General features: G+C 57.2%; 1 protein-coding gene across 1 annotated transcript in view; it reads left to right on the top strand.

Annotated features, from left to right (window-relative positions):
* The window catches only part of RIMBP2 (RIMS binding protein 2), a 221,928-nt gene that overhangs the window by 143,340 nt on the left and 57,015 nt on the right, over positions 1–21,573 (top strand). The window contains exons 6-10 of the mRNA XM_060120952.1: positions 4,554–4,749; positions 9,250–9,395; positions 10,923–10,999; positions 16,426–16,535; positions 18,880–19,689. Coding sequence (XP_059976935.1) covers positions 4,554–4,749; positions 9,250–9,395; positions 10,923–10,999; positions 16,426–16,535; positions 18,880–19,689 — 1,339 coding nt within the window. The remainder of the gene's footprint in view (positions 1–4,553; positions 4,750–9,249; positions 9,396–10,922; positions 11,000–16,425; positions 16,536–18,879; positions 19,690–21,573) is intronic.

The following is a 21,573-nucleotide window of genomic DNA, read 5'->3' as shown; positions in this document are numbered from 1 at the left end:
TTCACAGCATCCCTGGACCCTCAAAATTGTCCTGGCTTGGACACTAATTACAGGGCACAGTACTCATCTGCTCCCCTTTATGAAGCCTGGAAGTCAGATGAAACATACAGGGCTTCCCTGGTGGCGCAGTGGTTGAGAGTCCGCCTGCCGATGCAGGGCACGCGGGTTCGTGCCCCGGTCCGGGAGGATCCCACGTGCCGCGGAGCGGCTGGGCCCGTGAGCCATGGCCGCTGAGCCTGCGCGTCCGGAGCCTGCGCTCCGCAACGGGAGGGGCCACAGCAGTGAGAGGCCCGCGCACCGCAAAACAAAAACAAAAAAAGCAGATGAAACATACAGAGTGGAGGACCTTGGGAATGCAGGCAGGTGCATCTTTGCACGTGTTTTCTTCGTCCTTATAAATGCCCGCAGCCACATCTGCAAGTCTCTGCTGTTGATTCCAGTCGGAGTCTACTTGCCGGGTGACGGTGCCGTCTGTCCCCGCTGCGGTCAGAATGCAGCCGCCCTCCGCTCTCGATGCTCAGGTGGCGGGTCAGGGTGAGGAGAAGCGGGGCCGGGACAAACCGGGATGGCGACACTCAAGCAGACTGGTTAATTCAAGCGGGCGTGGTTCTGCCCCACCGGTGTCGCCACCCAGCCAGGAGCTGATGGTGCCCTGAATCCTGAAATCAATCCTGGCACCCCAGTAAGCCGGCCGGACCCAGCAGTGGGCTTGCTGTTTGCTTTCTGCATCACTTGGAAGCAGTTCCTTCTGGTAGCAGCTTGGGGACCATCGGAGGCACTAGCCCCAGCGGCCGGGCTCAGCATCAGAGACCCAGCTGCAGCCAGGCCCGGAGAGGGTGTCCGTGGAGGCTCTGGAAGGGACACCTGCTTCCTTCCTGGGAGGGGGCAACAGCAGGGAAGCTTGGTGACCTTTCCAGAGGGAGCGCTCACCTGTGGGATGTTCTTCCGGTTTAACGGGTCCCTACGCCTCATCTCCTAGTTGTTCAGACCGTTTCCCCCCTGAAATTAGTGAGAAGAGGCATCTGGAAGCTGCCTGACTTTGGGGAGTCGTCCTCCTGCTGTCTTGAAGCCGTGTCCTCGGATACCCAGAGGAGAAACAAAGCAAGGAATTGATAAGAGAGGGGCAAAGAATTAGGTGTGATCACGCAGGACTCTTAGAATCTTTGGGGTAGAAATGCCAGGTGGGAGAGGCTTAGCCCTGCACCTTCGCTCCCGGGTCACAATGGAAGCAAGTCTCAAGCCCAGTTGTCGCACGTGTGCAGACGTGTATTACGAAACGCTTGTTGACGAGAAGGCAGGAAGTGGCACATCCCTCTTCTCTGCCCCTTAGGAGCCTCCTCCACCAGCCCCCTGGTCCCCAAGATCCTGGGGGTTTGCCTCGCTCCTCCTCTCATGGGCATCTCCCACCACCTCCGGGGATGTTCAATTTACAAAGATGGTTTGACGTCAGCTCCGAGCCACCTGCTTCCAGGACCCTCCCCTCATCACTCACGTCAGAGCCGGCCCCCTTCCTACAGGCACGTCCTATGCCAGCTGCCGGGGAGAACCGCCTGCCACAGCCCCCAGAAGGGGGCCCTGAACAAAGGAACGTTCCCTGGAAGGAGGCGCTCCAAGAGCTGGGGTCCTGGCGGGCCGACAGTGGTGCCCAGGAGATGGAGTTCACCGTAGCACCTAAAACGTGCAGCGGTTCAGCACCCCTGCGTGAGCCCCGACCTTTCTCTCTGCTTTGGTCCGCGTCCCACAGGGCCTGCTGGGAGCACACAGCCTGCCCTCCTTCCTCTCTGTGCCGCCCGCGCCCGGCCCCAGTAAATCAAGGGCTCCCGCCAGGGGCCTGTTTCCAGGCGCCTCGGATGCCCGACCTCCACGTGGGCTCCTGAGACCTCGGCCGCTCTAACGCTCAAGGCTCCTGATCTGATGTTCCCACAACGCCAGCTTTTCATGTACCGCCTTTGAGATTTTCTCCATGATTATTGCGTATTTTCTTTAAATCCATTCACTTTCTAGAACTCTCTATTTTGAAATAATTTTGAGACTCCCGAGAAGTTACGAAAGCACAGATGGTCGCTGTGTACCTTCACCCACCTCCCCAAGGACAGCGTCGTAGGTGACCAGAGTACATTGTTGAAACCAGGAAGCTGACGCGGGCACAGTTATCAGTAACCAAACCACAGAGACTCACTCTTTGCCCTTCCTTTGGCGCTTAGTTCTGTGGAATCTGATGGTACATATAGATTCATGAACCGCAACCGGGAATACAGATGGCTCCACCCCCAAAGACACGCCCTCATCTTAATTCCTAGTACTCGGACCTTCCCCCCAACCCCAGACCCTGACAGCCATTGATCAGCTCTCCACTGCTTTAGTCTCGTCATTTCACGAATGTTACATCAATGAAAAATCTATCTGCTTTTTGGGTTGGTTCACTTTTCACACACCGCGTGACATGAAGGACCTGATTACCAGTTGTCTTTTTCTTGTGCACATTACAATGAGGATGTGGCCATCTAAGTGGCATTTGTGTTCTTCCACGTTCACCTGACACCCTCCCACACACGCCACCAGGGCACCTGGCGGCACACCTGGATGAACGGGTGAGCTCAGGGCTCTTCTGATGCCCTTCCTGCCTGAGGCTGGGTTGTTGGCGACTGTTCCCCGCCTGAGGACCTGTCGCTCAGCCCTGGAGCAAACATTTCGTCTTCAGGGCTGAGCAGGGAGAGCCAGAACCCTCGGCCTTGAGGCATCTGATGCCGCCATCCTGGGGTCACCGCTGCTCCTGGGCGGGTGCCGCGTCTCCCCGATGGGGGGTGCCCGGGCGGGAGGCGGATCTCGCCACGTCCCCACCTGTGCCCAGGGGCGCCCGGCGTCACTTCTGTGCCTTCCTCGGTGGTGACAGCAATCGTAGCCAAGCTCATTCAGCCTTTTAAGAGAAGAATCCTGCTGATTTTGTTAAATGCATCGAAGAAATTAATTATTGGTTTGGGATTTGTTAGATCTATTTTTAGAATTCCATGATCTCAGACATAAACAGCACTTCATTCTGGCCTAAGGAGCTGAAAAGCTTAACACCAGTGGAGGAGGGACAGGGAAGAGGGGGGGACGGGAAGAGGAAGAGAGCATCGGTCTACCACTGTCCTGCATCCCTGCGTGCACACCGCCATGAGACCAAACATCTCTCAAGCCCCGACTTGGTACCAAGCTCTAGTCCGAGTGCTGGGGACACAGCGGTAGAGAAGCGGACAAAAATTCCTGCCCTCGTGGAGTTGACATTTTAGTGGAGGAAGCCAGACGGTGCCCACGGTTAATAATACAGCAGATGGGATTTTCCACTTATCACGGACTGAGGAAGGGAGACAAGGCAGGACCTCCATGCAGATGAAAGAAGCTGCTGCCTCTAGGAACGTGATGCCTGCAAGTCAGGGGGTACCCTCTTCTCTGCTTCAGCAAACAGTTACAGAGCACCTGCCACGTGCTAGTGCTATGCAGCGCGTCGTGGGTGTCTCGGAACCAGAAAGCAGAAGCTGGGCGCATAAATGATCTAGTCGCGGAGGCAGACGAGAAGTAATCAGGGAGCTACTGGAATGTGCCAGGAAGGGAGCTTGCAGGGGAGGGGTCAGAGCGGACCCTCCCTGTGCGCCTCCTCCGGTGGCCCAGGGCAGGGAGTTCTGACAGCAGGAGAAAGGGCGCCAGGGGAGGAGGTGTAGGGAGTGTGCACCATGGTTCCCCAGGGAGAGGAGAGTGGCTGGGTCACGCCTGCCCAGCTGAGAACCCAGAGCAGGCAGAGATGAGGGTTAATGGGGGGAGCTGCCCAGGGCACCCTTCCCTGCCGCGTGTGCCCAGGGGACGCTCCCAGCTCCCTGGTGCTCCCGAGATGTCTCCGATGTCTGCAAATGGCAGCGATGTTGCTAAGCCAGTCCAGCAAACAGCACTTCCCTTTAATGCCAAAGCGGGGTGCTTTGGGGTTCTGCAGCTTACAAGAAAACTGCATCCAGGGGTTAGCAACTGAGCTGTCCGCAAAGCTGGGCTATGTCACCGCCTCACGCTCCAAATTTCAAGCAGCTACAGTGAGGCGTGCCAACCGCAAAGTGCCTGGGCTGTACACACACAGAGCCCGGAACAACCCGCAGTTGGCTGCTGGGATCTGAGTGTTTGCAAGGTTTCTCGGCTCCTGTGCTTTCCCACGTTCGCCCTGAGAGGAAACCTGGCCGACGGCCAGGGTGCACAGGAAGCTTAGTTTGTTCAGACACCGTTCTCGCGTGGAGGAAAGAGGCAGCCCTCCTGCGCGCACACACACACACACACACACACGCGCACACACACACACACACACTGTCATTAACACATGCACACACGGCACTCAGTCCTGTGCACACCCATGCAACACACATGCACACAGTACACACGCACACGCACTGTCATCCCCCCATGCACACGTGGCATGCATTCTTATGCACACGCGTGCACACACACGCACAGACGCACACCTGTGCGCAGACACGCGGGGCCCCAGCAGGCCAGGCCGCCTGCTGACCGCGGGTCCGGGTCTCCGCGCGCAGCGCAGGGCACGGGAGCTAGAGGAGAAATGCCGCGCGCAGAGTGAGCAGTTCAGCCTGCTGTCCCGGGACCTGGGTCGGCTCCGGGAGCACGCGGGCGAGATCGACCTGCAGGGAGGCAGCTCCCTGGACGTCCCCTCGTCCCCCGGCAAGCCCTTCCGGAGCTTCATGAACGGACTGGCTCCCTCCATTGGCAAAGGTAAGCGCCTGGACCGACCGACCTCCCTCTCTCCCTCCCTCCCTCCCTCGCACGGCAGCCGGGATGGAGAAGGGGCGCTGGCAAGGGTCGGGGGTGGAGGTGTGTGACAGAGCATCTCACCACACCGGGGGCGGTGACCAGCCTAGCAGGCCTTGGGGCGGTACAGGCCAGCCGGCGTCTCCTACGTCCACCCCACGCGCCAGACCTCGTCCTCAGCCCTTGACGGTGCCGACCAGCGTGGCTCCGCACACCTTCTGAGCCCCGTTCTACAGACAACACGGGTGGAGGGGCTTAGTGGGTCGCCCAGCCGGGCGGTGAGCCGGGGCTCGGCCCCAGGGGTCTGGCTCTGGGGTCTACGCTGGGATCTGCCAGGTGGGCTTCTCAGCTTCCCTCGTTTCCCCTCTTTTCATCCAGTGGCCTCTCGTTGACATTGTGACGTACTTGGAACTTCCCTTCTGACAAAGGCCGCGGTACTAACAGCGGTGCATTTCAATGCCCTCCCATCACGTTTGTGTGTAGGATGCAGAGGTGGGGGGCAGGGAGGTTTGAATTTGCGTGGTTGAGGGGAATGTTGATCCCAGAGGCATCGAATGTAACGTCATGGAAGGTTCCCAGTGTAGGCAACAGAATACCCTGCTCAGTCAGGGAACTTTCTCTCCACTGAAGGTGGAGCGGGTCGCAGGCCCAGTTTTATTCTCCTGTAAAACAGTCGATGTTTTCAAGTTTACTGGAGACGAGTGTCAGATATTCACTCTGGAATTCCATAAAAGAGAATTCCCACATCTCTCCTGGGTCTTGTCAGAACGTAGGGTAAGTTCTCTGGACGCTTTTCATTTTGAAAACAAGGCGATGCTGCCTGTGTCTTGATAAATCATGTTTCCTGGCTTCCTGCTCCCTTCCCGCGCTGCTCATGCGTTAGGAGAATGCTAAGTGGCCACGAAACACAAGACAGGAGGAGAGGGGGGTCGGGACACCCCCACCCAACAGACAAGTTCTGAGCACAGGGTACCCCCCAGGCCGCGTTGCTGAGCAGATGGCCAGGCCCTGGGTGGAGCCCCTCTGGGTGGGGGGAGCACAGACAAGAAACAAGGGGACAGATGAGTGACTGGGCAGCTTCCCACTCAGACAGACGCGGGAGGTCAGGTGACAAGAGAGCAAGTGACCCAGGGCCACTTAGACGGGGTGGTCAGAGAAGGTTGCCTCCCAGAAAGAAGACCGTTTCTCCAGCTCCCACTGGGTGAGAAGCTTTGGGGCTGCCGGTTCACGTGATCTCGGCCATGCACGCTTTTCAGGGTCCCCGGGTCGCGAGCAGTCGGTTAAGTCCCGGGACTCAGCATAACGTTGTGTCCTCCTGGCTCAGAACTGTTCCGGCGGCACAGGACAGACACACGGTGGGCCCGCAGAGACGGGCGTCCGGGGGGATCCACGTGCAGACAGTCGGTACCTTTTTCCTCTGGGAGGACCACCCAGAGCGCCCCACGAGCACCACCCGCGTGCGGTGGTGAGGCCCAGGGACGCCCAGTAGAGATGCAGCCTCCAGGGTGCACTGGGGGCTGGTCACGTGGGCACCTCTGCCCGGCACACACCGGAACCCCAGGCCCCCCAGAGCGAGGCAGGCGCTCGGCACACACCAGGCGGCGCATACAGGCTGGTTACAGGGAAGCACCCCGTCACTTAGGGAGCCTTTCCTATTGGCGCAGGAACACTTTAGAAGCTGTGTTCCCGGATACAGCCCAGCCCAGCTTGCAAGCGGGCCCTTGTAAAAGTAGCAGCCAGGGGGCCCCTACGCGGATTCCTTGCAGCACAGCGTGAGAGTGTGTTAGTCCAGGGCGAGCTCGTGGGTCAGTGGGGGTGGGGAGGAGAGCAGTGATTGACCTGGTTCAGTCGGTGTTGCGATGATCTGGAAAAAAGGATCTAATTCACGACGGAGGAAGATGGATGCTGAGAACAAAACCAACAAAACCCAAACAGGACGCTGTCTCCGATCCCGGCAGAAGAATAGGTTTGCACCGAGGCTTCCGTTCAGCCCCGTGGAAGAGCCATCGTGATAACAGACCAGCTCATTTGATAAACGCTACCTCGCCCACGGGGGCCCCCTGCTGGCAAAGCCAGACAGGCTTGGCATCCTCCTTGCCGCATCCTTGCTGTGCTAGCATCACTTGGTCGTGGGAGGAGTGCCTGGTAGGCCTGAAGCCCCCCTCAAAGTCATTCCTTGACGGCAGATGGCAGGGGCCTCTTTAAGGGTGAGAGTGACAGGGAACTCGCCGCTGGGCTGGCCTCTCCTCCTTACGCAGGAGGGGAGGGTGGGGGCGGGCAGAGGAGCAAGCAGGGCCAGTGCAGGGTCAGAGCAGGACCCGGCAGGTGTGCCGTGCATCCCCTGGGGGCCTCCTGCCTGAGGCTGGGTCCGCCCAAGGTTGAGGAAGACAAGGACCGCTTGACCGTGAGTCCCTAAGGGACTCGCCTTCTGTGCAGTAGTCACATCTGCAACCAGCAAGGCAGAAATCACACAGGGACAGAATCATCCCCAGAAATCTCCTAGGAAGGGGGCATGTCATCTCCCAGGGCTGCCCCTACACAGCCAGTTTCCTTCCAGTATTGGAGCTGGGTTTTGGTGAAACACTGGATAAAGTCATTGATTTGACCTTAGTGGCCATATTTTCCAGAAAATGCGTATCTTGAAACACGCGGAGCACGAAGGGGTGTGCAGCTGAGGGCACTGCATGATTTTGTCTCTAATCTCACATCCACTCAGAGAGCAGAAGGGCAGGTAAAATGCCACATGCAACAAAATATTTTTGTCTAGACAACTGGATTTGTTTAAGTTAAAATGTGAATATGAGATGACTCTACTATACTCATTTCACCTTTGCTGGTGGTGTCACCCCCTGCTATTCCCGGCAGCAGTGTATCAGTCAAGATGGGCTAGGTTCAGCTGCAGTAACAAACATCCCCAAATCTCAGGGGCTTGAAAGAGAACAAGTCTTGTTCTCGATCACACTGCACATCTATCTCAGGTTGGCTCAGGGAGTGGGTTCCACACTCTCTTCACTGGGGAATGCTGAGCCTTTCCCATCTGGAATGTTCCATCGCAAGGGAAAGGAAGCATAACAAATTAGACACTGGCTCAAAAAGGCTTCTGCCCCAAAGCAGGACACGTCTCTTCCACTCACAGTTCGTTGGCCTGGGCGAGTCCTGTGTCGGGGTGAAACACCTCCCCTGCAGCACTGAAGCACGCTGCAGCCAGGCCACACCCTCCGCCAGCTCTCTGAGGGAGTCAGTTAATTCAGTAAATATTGACTTTGCACCTGCTCTATGCCAAGCACTGGCTGCTGTGGTCATGAGGGGTCCTGGGCAGTGACCAGAGCCAGGCCGCTGCGCTCTGAGATATGGCCTCCTAGCAGGGACCCCGGGTCCACTGCAGCATCAATTCTTTGTTGCAGTGATGGTCCCCCAAGGTTCTCAGTTCTCTTAATCAGCTAGGGGAGTGGGGGTTCTCTGGGGGTGACTTCTACACAGCCTTTGTGGGAGCACTTCTCACCCTGTATGTTTTTCCTGGTTTGGGCTCAGCGCGTCATCTTCCTCAGTGGAGCTGTCCCTGTGATGGGAGCGCCACAGCCAGCCAGAGACTAGACAGAGCCAGAAAGGACCATCCGCAGGCCACCAGGCAGTGAGAACGTGGGGAAGGGAAATGGTTGCTTCTGGAATTCACATCCGATCCTAAAGAAACACGCCTGACTTAACCCGACAGTCCGGGCCAGCACTGGTCAAGGTGCTCAGTTCTCCCCGCCCTGCCACATGTCACTGGGCTGGGGTTCAGCAGCCCCATGAGGACAGGATGGGCAGATATGCTCTGGTCCTAGTGAGTCTCAAGAATAATTTTTAGCCATAACCCTGACCATTTGGCCACTTTGTGTATAAGTCAGGTCTCTTTCAGTCATAAGTGACAGCAAAGCCAGCCTAAACTGGTGTGAGCAAAAAGGAATTTATTTATCCCATCGAGTAGGTGAAGAGCCTGGGTTTAGCCTCAGGTACAGCTGGATTCAGGGGCTCCAGCCATGCCACTGGGGTCCAGTTCCTCCCTCTCCGTCTTCCAGCTCCTCCTTCTATGAGCAGTCTCCATTCTCAGATGGACTTTCCTCCTCCTGGTGGCAATGTGGCTGCAGTATCACTGAGTCTCATCTCCTCTCCATTTTAAGCCAGAGAAAAAGAGAGCCTCTTTGCCCATGACTCCCACGAAGTTCTCTCTGATTGGACCTTCCCACCTCATGTGCAACACCACCATCTCCACCAAACAGTTGGTGTAGCCAGGCGTGGACTCTGCCGGATGGACAGCCCAGAGCCGGGGGTGTAGATTAAGAGTGGGAGATGGGTGGGTCCCAAAATAAAAGTCCAGGACTGATGCCAAAGACAGGGAAAGACCCACAGGGAAGGCAAGTGACCACTGCACTTTGATTATTTCCTTCGTGTCTTCTCTCAAATTGCTCCGATGTTGGTGTACAGGTCAGGAGAGCTCCGCTGGAAGCCGCACTGTGATCGGTGAATCTATCCGGCCCCTCCCGCTCCCAGGTGACAAGCCAGAACCTCTGTCCATCAAGCCCCCCTTTCTGTCGAGACCTGGTGGCCCAAGATGCAGATTTGAAGCCGACGTGAGTCCTGTCCTGGCTGAGGCAGCTGCCCCAGTGCGTGACGCGGGCTGTGGGTGTTGGCGGCCCTCCCCCTCTCCCCAGCCCCCCTTTTTCTTGCCTTCACCCCCGTTCATTGAGCACCTACTATGTGCCAGGACGTGTGGCCCCAGTTTTACAGATGGGGGTGGGGGGAGTCCCTGCTCTCATGGGCTGAATGACCATAAGTCAGTCAACACCTAAAAGTCGGGTAACAGCGAATGTCATGAACCCAACAAGCCGGTGACCCGGAGGGACGGGGTGAAGGACAGGGCGGCCCTTCTTGGCCACTCGTGGTCTGTTTATCTGTGAGAAGGAGCCCAGGGGAAGCCCGCTGGGGCTGGAGAGGAGCTGGGAGCTGGGGAGGGGGCTTGAGGCCTCAGGGAAGCTCTCGACTTTTGGTCCAAGTTCAGGGGGAACCACTGAAGGCCCTGAGACGGGGAGTGCCGTGCTGTGACCCCCAGGAGAGCCCTCTCCCCGGTGCGGGAGTGTCAGGAGGGACCCGGCCTTCTTCTCCCGGGGTGGGCGGGGTTCATGGTCACTCCCACCCTCCCCTGGTGCCCTTTCCTCCCTCCCCCGACCCCAAGACAGTTGTAGCCCGTGTAAGGAAACCCCTATAGGCAGCATCCCGGTGCCCGGCAGACTCGGGCAGCAGAGAGGAGCGGGGCGGGGCGGGGGGGTATCGGGAGGAAGCAGCCCCCGTGTCCCTTTTCCTGATCAGGATTCCCGGGGGCACCGGGCACCATCCACGCGTGCTCCCCTCCCTGCACGGAGCCCTTGAGGGCTGAGGGCACAAAGCATTACCTAAATGTGTCCTCCGAGGAGCCTGGCAGGGTCTGGGGCAGTGACATCTCAGGCCTTAAATTATGTTGGGGGATGGTCCTAACCTTGAGTCCAATCTGGGTGTGGGAAGATGAGGTCTTTTTAAAAGTAGCTTTTAATTAATTAATCAATTTTTATTGAAGTATAGTTGACTTACAGTACTGTGTCAGTGTCAGCATAGTGATTCGGTATTTTTGCAGATTATACTCCATTGTAAGTTATTACAAGGCAGTGGCTGTAGTTCCCTGTGCTATACAGTAAACCCTGTTGCTGATCTATTTTATATATAGTAGTTTGTATCTTCTGCTGATCCCATACTCCTAACGCTTCCCCCATTCTGGTCACCACAAAATTGTCGTCTATGTCAGTGAGTCTATTTCTGTGGTGCACATACCTTCATTTGTATTATTTTTTAGACTCCACATAGAAGTGATATCATACAGTATTGGGGGAGACAAGTTCTTTATAACTGTCCTCTGTGTGACCAAGAAGCCCGAAGGGAAGGACCCCGCCCCCATCTCTGGGTCACACCCAAGACCAAGAACCCGGGTGTGGCCGCATCTCACGGGGGTCCCACCATCTGAGGCTGAAAAGCCCGGGGGACCGTGGAAGGGATCTCCTGCGTGCTTCCGGCATGAAATGTGACGCCTACAGCTTCAGTGACCTGCACGTCCATTGTGTCTCCAATAGATGGATAATGAATGGAATTCCAGTACCGCCAAGCAGAGATACTCGGGGAAGGTCCACTTGTGTGTCGCCCGCTATAGGTAAGAGCGACGGTCCTCTCCACATCCTCTGAGCATCCGGAAGCACGGGCAGCCTCTGGGCAGTGGGGTGATGGGGGTGGGAACGCTCCGTGAGCTGAGGGGACCCTTCCCAGGTGCCGAGAGAAAGCGGCCAGTTCATCCGGGCTTTGGAGGGTGGCAAGGGTTTGTCTGTTCTGATAGCAAGCGTTTGGATAGCGTGTTAGTTTCCCAGGGCTGCCATTCAAAACTGTCACCAACTGGGTGGCTTAAAAGCAGCAAAAACCCGTGCTCTCCCGGTTCTGGAAGCCCGAAGTGGGAAATCAGGGTGTGGGGACGACCAGCTTCTGACTGTCAGCATCCCTGACGTCCCGCAGCTGTAGGCTCCCCGCTCCAAACTCTGCTTCCGTCTTCACGTGCCCTTCTTCTCTGTGGGTCTCTGTGTGTTCCCTCTTCTTTTTATAAGGACCCCTGTCCTGGGATTAGGGCCCGCCCTACTCCAGTATGACCTCATCTTAACGTGATCCCACCTGCAAAGACCCTATTTCCAAATAAGCTCACCTCCACGGGGGCCAGGACCTGAACGTCTCTTTGGGGGGACACAGTTCACCCCACGACAGGCGGCAAGCTGAAACTCAAAGAGGGGCCCCCTTGCCCAGAGCCCCCTGCTCGGTGCCTTTCCGGCCTCGTCCCTGTCCGCCCGGTGCCTGGGCCACGTCACGTAGCTGTTACAGCTGCAGAGCTGAGCTCCCGTTGGAGGACCTGGGTGTCTGTGTCCACCAACGTGAGCCGGGCTGCTCACGCACGGCCCGCAGATTCTTTGTGTTACCACTGAACACTTCGAGGTGGATGAAGGTTAGCCACCTCCCTGCAACTTCCCTGCCTGGTTATAATGCGACAGGCGTTATAATGCCCAGAGTTTGCCGGGTGTGCAGACACGGATGAATCGAATAGTCACCAAAAGCAGACATAAAACAGTCAGACCTCCTGTATTTTATGCTCAGTGAGGACCTGGGCTCTTGTGTTTCCAGATGCTCCAGTGACCCTTTGCCTCCTGGGTTGGCCGGGCAGGAAGGGCAGTGTTCTGGGGGCAGACGCCACTGCCCTCTTAGTGGGCGATGGGCAACCAGAGTCCCCCGTGAGGGGACTGGACTGTGCACAGAGCTGTTGAGGAATCAGACCTCAGGAGCCGTCACCAAGGGTGGATGCCTCCCTCACTAGATCCTTAAAATCTGTCCGCGTGGAGGAGGTGGGGTGAGCTTCCTTTGAGCCCGTCTGCGCACCTTCAGTGCCGTGTGCCTTCTCCAGTGAGAACCGTTTCTAATAACTATGCTGCCTGTCCGTGGATTATTTTCCGCTGATCCACTAATTTCACCAATGCAAACCCACTTCTGACGTCCAGATAATGGAAGCCCGTGGAGTAGCCGCCCTGGGCGGGGGCGTCATGGATGAGGATGCCAGCCGGCCCCTGAGGAGGGCCCCCCCCATGCCCCCGCCCGCATCCTTCGTAGGGTCCATGGGGACATCGCCACATCACTGGAGAGAGTGTTGTGGACGCCAGTCCTGGGGCCCAGGAAGGAGGGCTCAGCCCCGCCCCATGTCTCTTGGGAGGGCGGTTCCGCCTCTGTGTGTGTGGAGCTGGGCTGACACAGCTGTTCAGGCAGAGCCCTCCGGGCCGGCCAGTTGGGGCCGCGGCCGGGACGCCGGTCTGCCTTCCAGGTTTGTCTCCCTCGCCAGCTGGGCCCTTCCCAGCGATGAGCCTGGTCCCTCGAGGCTGCGGTGGCCCCCTGCTCCCTGGGCACGCCCTCCCTCCGCTCTCCTGGGGAGACGAGACCTTATTCTGGGGAAGGTGCCCAAGAGCGGGGGCACCCAGAGGCTGGATCCACAGCCAGCGTGAAAGCAGGCAGAGGGAAAGCCCGGGCGGTCAGCCGGTGCATGGCCGACAGCGCGGGCCGCAGCCAGGGCGCTCGGTGAGCCCCACCTCCATCCTCCGCTGGCGTTCTGGGTGTTTTCCACCTGACGCCCAGCCACACCAAACCACGTTGTGAGCAGCGCAGACAATAGTCCCAGACAGTCGCACGGACCTGAGTTCCCCAAACACCCTGCGGATCCCTGGAGGGGTGGCTCGAAGGTAAGGGGAGTTTGGGGTGTTCCCCCCCGGAGCTAAACACTGTCCTTACTCAGCACCCTGCTTCGAAGTTTCCCCAAACTCGAAACAGGAGAAGCCCTGCTCCCCGTGGCCCCGCCCCCTCCTCCCACCTCTGCTCGTGCAGCCGCCTGTGGAGCGGCCTCGCTTCCCCATCTCTCGCCCCCTCTTCAGCCCGGAGTCCCCTCCCCCAGCAGCAGGCCGGGCCGCTGAGGCTCCGGGGGCCCCTTTCCAGAACTTCTGCAGGCACCCGATGCAGGCCTCGCGCACCCTTCCTTTTAAACAGCTTTATTGAGGGGTCGGTCACACACCTTACAGTCCCCCCATTTTTCTAAATTGGAGTACAGTTGATTTGCGATGCTGTGTTAGTTTCTGCTGCCCAGCGAAGTGCATCTGTTGTACATATACACGTACCCACTCTTTTTTAGAATCTTTTCCCATTAGACCATTACAGAGTACAGAGCAGAGTTCCCCGTGCTCTGCAGTAGCTCCTTGTTAGTTCTCTGTTTTACGTAGTGTGTCTGTGTCCATCCCAATCTCCCAGTTCGTCCCACCCCCCGACCCCCTTGGTCAACGTCAGTTTGTTCTCTACGTCTGTGACTCTCTTTCTGCTTTGCCAATAAGTTCATCTGGACCGTTTTTCTAGATTCCGCCTATAAGCGATACGACACCGTATTTGTTTTCCTCTTTCTGGCTGACTTCACCCTGTATGACGGTCTCTAGATGCAACGCACAGTACGTGCCATCCTTGCCACTGTCAAGTTGAGAACATCCCTGTCCGCTCACCAAGACCCCCGTCCCTTTCAGGTGTCAGCCCATCCCCTCCATCCCCACCGCAAATAACCACTAACCTTTCAGTCGCTGTGGGTTCCCCGTTCTGGACGTTTCCTTCCCGTCTTAGCATTGTGTCATCAAGGCTCACCCGCTGCATCTCTGTCCCCTTCTATACCCGGATCACAGCGGACTTTGGGGAGACCGCATTCTTTTTGTGTGCGTGTGTGGCACACGGACCTCTCTCACCGTTGTGGCCTCTCCCGTTGCGGAGCACAGGCTCCGGACAGGCAGGCTCAGCGGCCATGACTCACGGGCCCAGCTGCTCCGCGGCATGTGGGATCCTCCCGGACCGGGGCACGAACCCGCGTCCCCTGCATCGGCAGGCGGACTCTCAACCACTGTGCCACCAGGGAAGCCCGGGGAGACCGCATTTTATCCGTCCATCCCTGATGGATGTGGACTCCGTCGTCGGTGCACAGTTCCCCTCGGTGCCCACAGTCCCCTCCCCATGCTGGCCTCTTCCACCCTCTTTCCCACCAGCTGAGACTTTTCTTCCTGAGAGTGATGTGTGACCTCCTGAAGCCTGGGCCCCGTCCCCTGTCTTCCTGCTCCATCCTCCCCCCTTGGGCGACCTCTTCTGCACGTGGACCACTCCAGGCTCCACCTGCAGCCACAGCCTCTCCGAGCCTAGGCAGCGTAAGGCGCCTGGAACTGGACCCTGGGCCTCCTGTCTCCCCGCATCCAGCCCCGCTCCCACCAGCCCCTGCCCAGTAATTGCACCCACATCTGCACCTCATGAGGCCAGAAAGCTTCGAGTCCTCCGGGACCCTGCACCCCTGCCCTCATACCCAGGCAGCCCCCCCTTCCATCTCCTCTAAGGACACTCCCTGCCCAGCTAGACCCCATCCACACGGCATCAGAGGGACCCCTCTGCAAAATGCAAATGCGATCACGTCACTCCGTAGGTGACGCCTCCTTCCCGATGGCTATTAGCTCTGGAGGTTAAATCCACACTGATGTGGCCCCTCCGACCCACGGCCCCCAGCGCTCCCACCCTCACCCATCCTTCTCCAGCAGCTGAGGGGACCCCGCTCCCATCCTCCTGGCTTTGCACGTGCCATTCCCACTGCCAGAAACCACGTTTGGCTTCACTCCAGCCGCTGGGCTTTCACATCGTACATCCGTCTGCTTGGCCTTCCATCCCGATGCAGATGCCCCAGCAGTCACTGACTCAGTAAAACTCTCAGGGCGCTGGACGGCGTCCCTGGACCTCTGGACCCCGAGGGACAGGGCGACGCGGTGTGGTTAAACCCACGCAGGGTGAGGGACAGGAGACCTTCGTTCTGCTCCCACCCACACCTCCTAATGAGCGTGTGGCTTTGGACAAGTCACTGCACTTCAGCTGGCCGTGAGAATTGGGAATGAGAATAGAGAATATCATCTCTGCTCTCCTCACTGAGCGTCGGTGGGGATCAGATAAAACACACAGAGGAAAGTGCTGGTACCTCACGGGGCTGCTGGCCCCCAGGGGAACTGCAGCGGCTTCACCCTTTGTGTGACAGGACACTGAGTGACACCCTTTGTTCTTTTTGTTTACGTGATCATCTCCCACGATCACTGATGTCACTTGGATTTTCTTGTTGAGTCCTTTCCTGTTATTTTAAATTAATTGACACTTTAATTAGAAAATCAGAAATTCATCTCACATGTTTTAGCTGCAAGTTGGACATGACTTTAAAAAAAATGTTAATTCCAATATTTTGAGGATTTGAGAAGCGGGCATTTTACAGTCCTAGCGGGGAGGGGAAGATAAAATGTACATCCATTTTTAGAACATTTTGGCTGTACATACCTAAGACCTCTAAAATGTGCAGGTCTTTGACCAAACAAATATACTACCTAGGGACTTACCTTTAGGAAGAACGTGGGCAGGTGTGCAACATATGTTGATAAAGATATTGGAGGAAGCACTGATTATATCAGCCAAAAGTTTGAAGAAATATCAATGCCCAACATAGGAAATTGGTTAAATAAAGTATGTTAATCTCTTCAGTGGAGTATTATACAGCCATCAAAAAGGATATGATAGAATATTTCATGAGGGGAAACATAATCATGTCATGTTGCAAAGTGTAAAAAGTAAGCAGGTGACTGAAGAGTATACGTCATACGATGCTACCTGTGATCAATAATATATATTGAACAATGATAGGATTAATTACTTTTTTATTTGCTTGCTGATTTGGAAGTTTATTTAAAAATATAATTTGGAGTCATTTAAATGTCATCTGATACAAAGGACTCAGTGTAGAGCTTGCTTCCAGAACTACCATTCAGCATGAAATCTGTGTGAGTTGAGCTACCGATGGCCTGAGTTTTCAGTGCATTGACCATCCACGAGCACCGAACCATCGCGTGGGTCTAAAATATCCTGGCGACAGCAGGGAGGAGGCCCCGAGCTCTGCAAGGGACGGGCTGGGGTCGGTCTCCATCCAGAGCATCACTGAATGGGTTTTCTCTCTCTCTCTAGTTACAACCCCTTTGACGGGCCAAATGAGAACCCAGAGGCTGAGCTGCCCCTCACGGCGGGGAAGTACCTCTACGTCTATGGAGACATGGACGAGGATGGCTTCTATGAAGGTCAGTGAGAGCGTGGTGGGCAGGTGGCGCACACAGGCCAGGCCAGGGCCGGGCCGCCCATCACTCCCGGCCGCCCCAGCCTCTGCTCTGACCCTCCTGCCCTCGGGAGTTACGAGGTGTTTGTTCCCCTTTTGTCTGATTGAGTGGGGTTTCCTATTTTTAGCCCCAAGCAGCCCTCTGACACGGGGTGGATACCTTCTCATGTTCACGTTCACAGAGCTTCCCAGGAGCTCCCGCAGATACGTGGGGCTGACAGATGAGGGTCTCTCCTCCCCGCCTCTCTTGCAGCCCAGCACCTTCTCCGAGGCAGGGCCGGGGACCCTTTCAGGGGACCTCGTCTGGTTCACAGCGATCCCATTGACCTTCAGCCTCTGTTGTTAACCTAGGGTGGTCCAGCCCCGTGTCCTGCCTGACCACTTCCTGCACCTTGCGCAGTGTGAGATCAGGAAATGGGAATTCCTCTGCCCAAAACTCATAACCTTGGTCACTTTTGTAGCTAGAGGATGAACATGGGACATCCCCAGGAGCTTCATAAATCCAGATTCCTCGGTTCCCTAAACTCTCCCATTGCCCTAACAGAAGGGTCTCGGTTTCCTCCTGTCCCTCTGAGCAGAAAAAAATTGTTTCTTGCTAAACTAGCGTGACCTCCTGGAGTTTCCCTGGAGCTGATGGCCACACTCTTGGCTCTTGTCCTGGGGTTGATGGGCTCCGAGATCAGGTGGCCTCCGCTGAGGTCGGTGAGCGGCAGCCCAGCCTGGGCTGTTTTTCTGAAGGTGGCAGAGCCTGGGGTCATTGAAATTCTTGGCTTCCATTAGTTACTGGAAAAACAGTGGCACAGCTGTGGGTAGGCCTCCCGAGAAATTTCACCACAACTGGTGGCAAAGCTGCTTGAACTCTTAACACAAATCCACATTGCCGTCACCCACGTGCGCAGCAGGGGAGAACTGTGTGCCCAAGGCGGCTGCCAGGTAACCCTTGTTGGAGTTCTCTAGAGTGTTTGCGCCAGGCACTGTGCTCACATAGACTTTCCAGAGGCCGGATGGAAGGCAGGCGGCAGAGCTCGGCGTTCCGTTGTCCGCGTGACAGTGGCAAGCTCACCTCCCCTCGCTATGCAGACGGCCGCGGTGGCCACCTTAAGGGGCGGCTGTGGCGATAAATGAGGAAGCAGACGTGGGGTCTGAGGATGCGGCCTGGTACACAGGACTTGCTGTCACTCCCACCCTCCTCCTTCTCGGCGTTCCCTGTGTCAAATGACGCTGTTTTCCGAGCATCCTCGAGGCAAAGACTGACGTCTCAAGACCCGGCCCCTGGGGACAGGAGCAGAAACAGATCCTCACTGATCCTGGGAGACTCGGGACTGACTCAGTGGTCAGCATCCCTGTCGCCCGGGCCCGTCGCACGTCCCTTGACGTGTGCGTGTGTCTACTGGGAGCAGACCCCACCCTTCGTTCCACGCTGCCCAGCCTCCCGGGTCCCCGGACCCCCAGTCAAGCCCTTTCTGCGACGCGCCAGGGGAAACAGCCCTTTCCCGCTGGTGTCGCGAGATCACCCAAACGGTGTCACCTCTGAAGCTCCTCCGAGCGCTTCTCAGTTTTCCACGGCTCTGCTCTCAGCAGCTTCCGAGCCCCACGAGTAAAGAGAACGCGAAGAAATTAGACCATTTCATGAAATAAAAAGCGGTCCCCGCCGGGACTGCCCGCAGCCACGAGAGCTAGTTTGGTGGCGTTCTTCGGGCCACTCAGCCTCCAGGTGGTTCTGGGACCAAACTGATCGTCTCTCACCAAACGGACACATGTCGGGAATTTCGCCAAGACAGACACATTGCTCTGCAAGGGGCGGGGGAGGAAATTCACCTTTTAATTCCTGTTTGTGTGATCACCTAATCAAGAATCAGAGTAAGGTGTGTAATTTTTTTAGCCTCCAAACCCACGCAGTTTGCATGTCGTCTGTCCTTCTGACAAGCCCTTACTGAGCACCTACTCTGTGCCAGGTGTGCCTCTAGGTCTAGCAGGGAACAGAGCTCCCTGTCCTCCCAGAGCTTCGTCCCCGTTGGAAGGGGGGCGTTGACACACATACGCGGGTGGCTGGCCGCGGTGTGCTGGGCGCTAGGGGGGAAGCCAGCCTCACTGGTGGGGTGGCAGATGGCAGGTTGCGGGGTGCTGACGCAGGGGCGGGGGTCCCGAAGAGGTGATGCTGGAGTGATTCCTGTAAAGGGCTGAGGAATCCACTGTGACCCTGCTGCTTTCCGTACAGCAGTCCCCTTGCGGGGAGGCGCAGACTCCACTGCAGGCCCTCGGGGCCCCATGGGACAGTTGGGCGGTAACCCTGTCCTCGTACCCCACAGGCGAGCTCCTGGACGGGCAGAGGGGCCTGGTGCCCTCCAACTTCGTGGATTTTGTCCAGGACGAGTCTCGACTGGCAAGCACTCTGGGGAAAGACCAGGATCAGAACTTCATCAACCATGCCGGCGTCGGCTCGGACGGGGAGCGCATCCTGGACCTCCACTCCCCGACGCACACGGACTCCGGCCCCTCCGACCACGGGGCGGGGACGCTGGACACGAACATCGATGACATCGGAGAAGACATCGTGCCTTACCCTCGGAAAATCACCCTCATCAAACAACTTGCCAAAAGTGTCATTGTGGGCTGGGAGCCCCCGGCGGTGCCCCCGGGCTGGGGGACTGTGGGCACCTACAATGTGCTGGTGGACGCAGAGACGCGCCTGAGCCTGGCGCTGGGCGGCAGGACCAAGGCCCTGGTGGAGAAGCTGGACACGGCAGCCTGCACCTACCGCATCTCCGTGCAGTGCGCCACCAGCCGGGGCAGCTCGGACGGGCTGCGCTGCACGCTGCTGGTGGGCAAGGACGTGGTGGTGGCACCGTCCCACCTGCGTGTGGACAACATCACGCAGGTCTCCGCCCAGCTCTCCTGGATGCCCACCAACAGCAACTACAGCCATGTCATCTTCCTCAACGAGCAGGAGCTGGACGTCGTCCGGGCCACCAGCTACAAGTACCAGTTCTGCAACCTCAGGCCCAACGCGGCTTACAAAGTGAAGGTCCTGGCCAAGCCCCACCAGGTGCCCTGGCAACTGCCCCTGGAGCAGAGGGAGAGGAAGGAGGCCTTCGTGGAGTTCTCCACGCTGCCGGCAGGTGAGCTGTCCTCCCGGGGTGGGGGGTCGGGGAGGAGGTAGTCCCCAAGGGAGGGGACGCCGGGATGTCGCCCTGTGCAAGGGGAAGGGCGGGGGGAGCGGAAGGGGAGCCGCTGCCGACAGCCGGCGCCGTCCCGGAGCATCCTTCCATCAGCCGGGGACCACGGAATACACCCACGCACGCCTGTGTGTGTGTGAGAGGGAAAGAGAAAGCTTGGATTCTGTTCAGGGGCCGTGTTGTCGGAAATATTTAACGCTTGCGTCTGTAAGAGGCTCGTCCTACAGAAAACCGGAGGAAATGAGAGCACCCTGGGCCATTGGAGGGTTCCGTCTCCCCCGTGTCACCCACTCCTGGCCGTGCGCTCACAGAGAGGAACATGGAGGGGGTGCCCACAGCGCTCGCAGAATTGTTCTCTCTTCTCATGTCTGCTTTTGCTATACATACACATACGCGTATATATCTCACACATACGGGTGAATCTGCGAAGACATGAAGTTCCATTGTGGACGCTATCTTGGCTTCCTTCCCTGCACTCCCAGCTGTGACAGGAGGAGGAATGCACCCCTCTCCCATCCCCCCCCCCCACACTCTCTCCCAGGAAACTGTAAAGACATGGGTTGAGATGGACATCCTCTGATTTATCCACGGGGCAGCCGTCACCGCCGTCTCCACGAGGTTCCGTCATGCTGATCTCGCCTGGGGCTCGCGTACAGGGCAGCCCTGCCGAGGAAGGCAGCTGTGCGCAGGATGGGAGCCCGAACACCTGGGGAAGAGCAGCCTTCCTGGAGCAAAGGTTGTGTCTGCAAAGATGTGTGAGGGCATATTCTGATACCTCGAGGGCTTATTTTAGTCCTGTGATGTTCACAGAATTCCCTCAGAATGCCTGTCACTCTCCTTGGATTTGTCTTCTGTGATTAATTAATCCAGCTCTGCCCAACCTCATTTGTCAGCAGGTTGACAAATAATCCAGTGGTTCTCCAGGATCATTTCTACTAACTGCCGAAAGCCTTCCATCTCCGTCTAACTGGATTTGCTTTTAATTCCATGGTGCTCTCCCGTCTTTTTGAACTCCATCATCAACTAGAGTCTGACCTACAAAGCAGCAAGGTCAGGGGCAGGCGGGACAGACACTACTTCGAGGAGGAAGCAGGTCTGAGTAGGAACTCATTTATGAAGGGTCAGTTCATTCATCTTGTAAGGTGATGCTGGGTTTCCTGCCTGCCTATCGGGATGTCAGATCGTGGATATTGGGCAAGTGAGGACTTGAGCTTTTCATTGGTTCCTGGTGTGAAGTCTTGTGGTCAGTGCTGGGGGGTGAAGAAACCAGAGACACCAAACCCAGAGACCCCAGGGCCTCCGAGGAGAGGCAAGAGCACATACGTTGGGACAGCCGGGAGAGTCTTTGTGGAGAAGCTCAGGTCGAGATGGAGAGGGACCAGGAGAAGATGCTGAGCCCAGGGAGGGCCTGTTCCCATAGGTTCACGCCCAATTCCTGGCTGTCTTAGTCAGCTCGGGCTGATGTAACGAAATGCCGTAAACTGAGTGGCCTATGAACAACACGCGCTTATTTCTCACAGTCCTGGAGGCTGGAAGTCCGAGATAAGGCGTGGGCAGACCCAGTGTCTGGCGAGGCCCACTTCCTGCCTCCTAGACGGTGAAGACACTGTGTCCTCACCTGGAGGACGGGGTGAGGGAGCTCTCTGGGGCCTTGTTGATAAGGGCACGAATCCCGCTCATGGGGGCTCCCCCCTCATGACCTGACCACCTCCCACGGGCCCCTCCTCCAAGCACCATCCCCTTGGGGGTTAGGATTGCAAGATACGAATTTGGGGGGACGCAAACATGCAGTCCACAGCAGACTAGTGCCTTTGCCTGTCCAGGCAG

This window comes from Lagenorhynchus albirostris, chromosome 14, assembly GCF_949774975.1.
Source record: "Lagenorhynchus albirostris chromosome 14, mLagAlb1.1, whole genome shotgun sequence".
NCBI lineage: Eukaryota > Metazoa > Chordata > Mammalia > Artiodactyla > Delphinidae > Lagenorhynchus > Lagenorhynchus albirostris.
The sequence above is the reverse complement of the archived record's forward strand: the minus strand, read 5'-3'. Positions and strand labels throughout refer to the sequence as shown.